Source organism: Corvus brachyrhynchos, unplaced genomic scaffold (genome assembly GCF_000691975.1).
Source record: "Corvus brachyrhynchos isolate BGI_N302 unplaced genomic scaffold, ASM69197v1 scaffold28, whole genome shotgun sequence".
Classification (NCBI taxonomy): Eukaryota; Metazoa; Chordata; class Aves; order Passeriformes; family Corvidae; genus Corvus; species Corvus brachyrhynchos.
In genome coordinates, this window is record NW_008246058.1 from 3,027,294 (window position 1) to 3,032,374 (window position 5,081).

At 39.4% G+C, this 5,081-nt stretch overlaps 1 protein-coding gene across 1 annotated transcript in view; it reads right to left on the reverse strand.

Moving 5' to 3' along the window:
• NSMCE2 (NSE2/MMS21 homolog, SMC5-SMC6 complex SUMO ligase) overlaps positions 1 to 5,081 on the reverse strand; it is a 128,161-nt gene that overhangs the window by 103,741 nt on the left and 19,339 nt on the right. Inside the window, exon 2 of the mRNA XM_008642603.2 lies at positions 540 to 646. Within this exon, the coding sequence (XP_008640825.1) occupies positions 540 to 646 (107 nt within the window). The remainder of the gene's footprint in view (positions 1 to 539; positions 647 to 5,081) is intronic.

Consider the following 5,081-nt stretch of genomic DNA (forward strand, 5'->3'; position numbering starts at 1 on the left):
CGGAGTTCGTCCGTCCTTGGTCCGTCCTTTGTCCGTCCTTTGTCCGGGGGCACAGCGAGACCCTGGTTCATTAAGCGAGCAATCCGCCAGCTCACCCTTTACAAGTACCAGCCAAGTCAGGTGGCAGGAAGGCAGTGGGAAGCAGGCTTTAAAATACCGGTTCTCTACAGCCACAGCCATCAGTCTGTTCCTGAAATCAGCTGCCTCACCCATGAGCACTTCCATCTTCCACAACACATGAGGTGGGATCACCTGAGAGTAGGGTGTCTTAACCACAGTGCCCTCAACCATTTCCAAAGCACTACTCATCCCATATTCCCAATGGTGTGAGTTTGGTGGGGAGAAATTATAAGTTCTGCCACCCTGTAGCAAGCTGGGGAAAAAAAATTATTAGTTGTACTGGTAACTTCAGTATTTTATACCTGCCAAAGAGCTGTCTTTCCAATTACATATTGTTTAAATGTAACATTTGTGTCTTTTAAAAGATACTATTTAAATAAGGATATGTTTTCATAACTTTATGAGAAGATATAATTTACCTGACTTATGGTTTCTTCAAATGCTTTTATATAATGATTAAGTTCTCTGTCCATTGTAGCATATTCTAACATGACTTTTTCCACAGTGTTAACATCTTCTTCATCATCTGCAAAATAAAATATGTGGGACATGGGTGATCAATTGTATTATTTTCAGGCAGCATTTTTTCTTTACAAATATTTTATTTACAAGAATTCATGTTAGGAATATCTAAAGCATTTTTAAGTCTCAGCAGGTGTTTTCAAGCTACTCAAACATATACTTTTTTTCCTATTTTGCAACTGTAATCTTTGACATTTCTTGGGTAACTTGAACAAACAGCTTACTCAGAAAGACACTTCCCTGGCTTCATGTGAACGAGAGAGAGTATGTGTAATTTCATCTACCAACACCTAGTCATTAGGCAATCAGGATATTTTCTGCAAAAGTTGTATTTCATGACTCATCACATTGCCTCAGAAATAGTCAGAAGAAACTTAAATGCCCTCTCAGTACAGTATAGTTCACAGCTATAATTAGACCCCTTATCCCCAATAAACACAGCTACAGGAAAATCAAAATAGAGCCAGCATTTTATAACACGGGAAATAATGGAAGAATCAACAGCATTGGTGATTCAAGCAGTAAAATTCTAATCGCCAGGGAAAATCAATTAACACAGGTCATGTGATTAGTAATTCATATCCACTTTTATTCTCTTCTGCATTCCTCCTAATTCCACTCCTTTAATCTCTAACTACACCTTTGCTTTCCTATTCTAATATTGCTGTGCATCTGCTTAGATAACAACCCTCTGTAGATGCTACAGGGCTGAACAGCCATAGCTGTATATTCCTGACACAGCTGCATGTACCACACCAAATACTGCCAACTGCGGGAGGACAGCCAGCCACAAGCCCTGAATCCATGCAGGAAATTAGGAAGTTAGGAAACCTAAGTTTAAACTTCTGCTACTTCCATTTATTCCTGCCCTGCAGTTTCCAGGTATAGAGAAAGCAGCTGGAAGCAGCTAGACTCTGTGAAAGAGCCCCAAGGTCTGCCATGCAGCTTTAGGGGTTGCAATTTCATGGAGCATTCTTTAAAAGCACTTAAGTAGCCAATCTGTGCTGCTACTTTTAGGAGGAAAATTGTAGTACAGCTTTGTAAATTACTTTTTTTGTGAAGAAAGGAAAATGTGCTCTGATCTGGCAAGCTGGTACATTGCTTAAGTTGCTAACTATGTTATTATGTTAGAACACAAAAATCCATCTCTGCAGAAAGCTGACACAAAGTATTGTACATGGCCATCAGTTTGGGAGCAAAATCTGAAACACATTGCTCAGGGACAGAAACATCACACCGTATGAAACCGTGATGGATCAAGGAAACAAAGGAAAGTGCTAAGATATATTTACACAAAAGAAGTTACATAATAAGCTATACTATTTTGTGAACATGGCAATTACAGTCATGATGTTTCCCTTAATTATATATAGGCTTGGTATGTATCCATTTTTCATTAAGTAGATGAATGGATACTGCAGACAGAAAAAAACATTCCTGCAACTTTATTCTGAATAATCAGCATTTCCCTCTCCCCTTCCCCTTCCCTCCCACCCGGTTTCCATGCCCTAGCTGGTAACTATGATCATACTATTTTTCCTTCCGGCTAGGAAGCATATGAAGTGCCTCCTTCAAGGCTGACACAAAGGACACTACATGAATCACAGGAAAGGTTTGTGTAGCAAGTAACTGTCATTCTCCTCCCATGGCCAATGAATCATATCCACAACATAAAGAAACTACAGCAGCCTAAATATTTTTTAAATTTTTTAGGGGAAGAGAAGTGCATTGTTAAATACCAAGAGAGCTGTATAAATGCTGTCATTCCTAATAGTTAAACTTTAGGTAAAGAGTAATAATGTTGCATGCAACTTGAGAAATGTATTAAAATAAAGCTCAAAGAGGTGGAACACAGCTCGGGCAAGAGGGACATTATCTCCAACTACATCCTGCTCCACATTCTTCCTGTACTGATTGCTCCACCCATCCACCAGCCTGCTTTAAGTCTCAGTACTGTTCACTGCTGTTTCCCTGTTGCCGTTCTTTCACACATGTTACACATCCTAGGAAATTGCTGACTAACACACAATCACAGCCTGCCCTTGGAGACACTATGGACATACAGACAGACCTGAAAGACACTGTACAGGTCAGCTGTTGTCCATACCCTATTTCTGCTCATTGACAGATTCTAAAGTCCATTTTCTGTCTGAAGTTCAATCCATAGGGTGCTGAGAGCTAAGAGGAAATCTCCTATGTTGTTCCTAGCCACTTACCTCCCCATCTCTTAAACAAGATTTGAAAGAAAACTTACATTACAAGCTATTCTATTTGCCTTTTAAAAACTCTCATTGTTCTACATCACACACAGAATAACCTGCTGTGCAAGGCTCCTCAGCTTTCCCTTCCCCTGAAGAGCCAAGAGCATTTCTGCCCCTCCCTAGTAGGGAGCAGATGCAGGGTGCACATGGTAACTGTGGGTGACTGTATGGGGGCGTAAAGTTTTACAGCTCACCAAGGCAGGGATCCCAGCACCTTCAAGGTGCCTTTACAACAGACTCCATCATAGACTAATCAGAGCACACCAGCTGACCTAATCTTACTAAGGAACAAGAAATTAGAAAATACTTTTCTCTCCTCAACACCATCCCACAACTCATTCTCACAAATCCCACCAACCCATTGGTTTAACAGCACTACAGTATCAAAAATAATTCAAATTTAATAATCACATCAGGCTTTTGAAAGATTCAAAAGGCATTGTCTGTCATTCACTCTGCAAGCCCTGCTGAAGCTTTTGTTTCATATATGAGGATGACAGTGGAGATTCACCACAAAGAGATTCAAGGCACTGACTGACTCTCTTCCAGCAGACCAGGAACACACTGACTGCTGAATACCCTCCAGCCAGACTCCAGCTACAAAGCCAGACAACTCTCCAAAGTACTCAAACCTTGCACTCTGCAGGCCAACAATCTAGCTTAACACCAAAATCAAACACTTTGCAAGTGCTGGATGAGTGCCTTTCTGTTATCTAATCAAAAGTTATCCTAATCTTATTTCTAATTCATATCTAAGGAATGCATTCCAAACTCTGCATATGCTTTTAGCTACTGCCACGAAATACCATTGAAGTGCATATTGTAGTCTCCTTGTTATCTAGACTAAAGATGTTGAGTTTAGTAAGCATTTCTTCACAAGTCATTTCCCTCACCACTCAGAGATTACACATTTTGCAATATTACATTTTTTACTCACAGAAAGCCCAGTTCAAGGCCATAATTTCATTTTCAAAGGCCCACGTGCATCATGTTAAAATTAGCTGGCTGAATATGCACAGTGTGCAATTATGAATTCCAGCTCACACAACTTTATGATCTCTTATTATAATGGAAACAGGGATATTACTCTGAAAAGTCTCCCTAAAAATTAAAGAACAAAATTACATAAAGTGACTAGCAAGGTTTCAATTTCTCACTTCTAAAGAGACCAGTCATGCTTCAGTGCCTTAATGCTGATTTAAACCACAATCAGTCAAGACTAAGTCATGTATTATGAACCCACAGTGTGGAACACAGTCAAGTCAGCACTGATTTAATACATCCTATAGTAACACTCATCTAAAATTTATCCAAAACTTGCATTTCCTAACATCTGAGTTCATATTTACTTTAGTTTCCTGTATACATCCACAAGTTAGCAAAAATTCTAAAGATTTTTCACAACTACCTCTTTCCGTGCACAAGTTACCACATCAATATTTGCTTATTTAGGGTATTATGGCTGCCCTGCAGCCAGTACACAGCAATCTAAATAAGCATTCACTTCCACCACAGACTATCTTAAACACAAAATGGTCTGCAATACCATGAAATTACAGGAAGGCTCCAAACTTACAAATACAAATGTATTTAAAATGAATGCTTAAGCACAATGTGGACTAAAATGAATACATATATACTCTCATATCTTGATAGTATTGGCTAATAAAAGTCAAAATTTCAATTTAAAGAAAGCAGGGCATGTCAGTTCTGCCTCTGGCACTACATAATAGTCTGTTTTGAAATTTAAGGCTACACGCTGGTTTTCCCATGATTCAAGGCAGAAGAGGAATGGTACACCATTGCCCAGAAATTTTGACAATAAATTTCAGGCTTTTAAAACACTCGTAACACAAACACCCATCACTTGAGCCATTAGCAACAGTGGTAGTAGGCAGTTGTCTTCATATGCCCCAGCAGCAGATAAAATACACACTTTGCCAGCAGGTTTCAAGTTACTGCTGACAGCAGAGGAACACAAGCTCTCCAACTCCTTGATTTAGTTCCATCTTCTGGAGGATAAAATACGTCCTCAATTCAGGATAAAGCTAAGTATTTTTGCTGTCGTTTTTAGTAAGTCCTTCATTTACAAATCCAAGTGTTAAGACTCCCCTCTGCACCCCCAGTTCTGGTCTACTCAAAACTGTTGATAATTCAAGTTGGACAGTAGATCTTGAA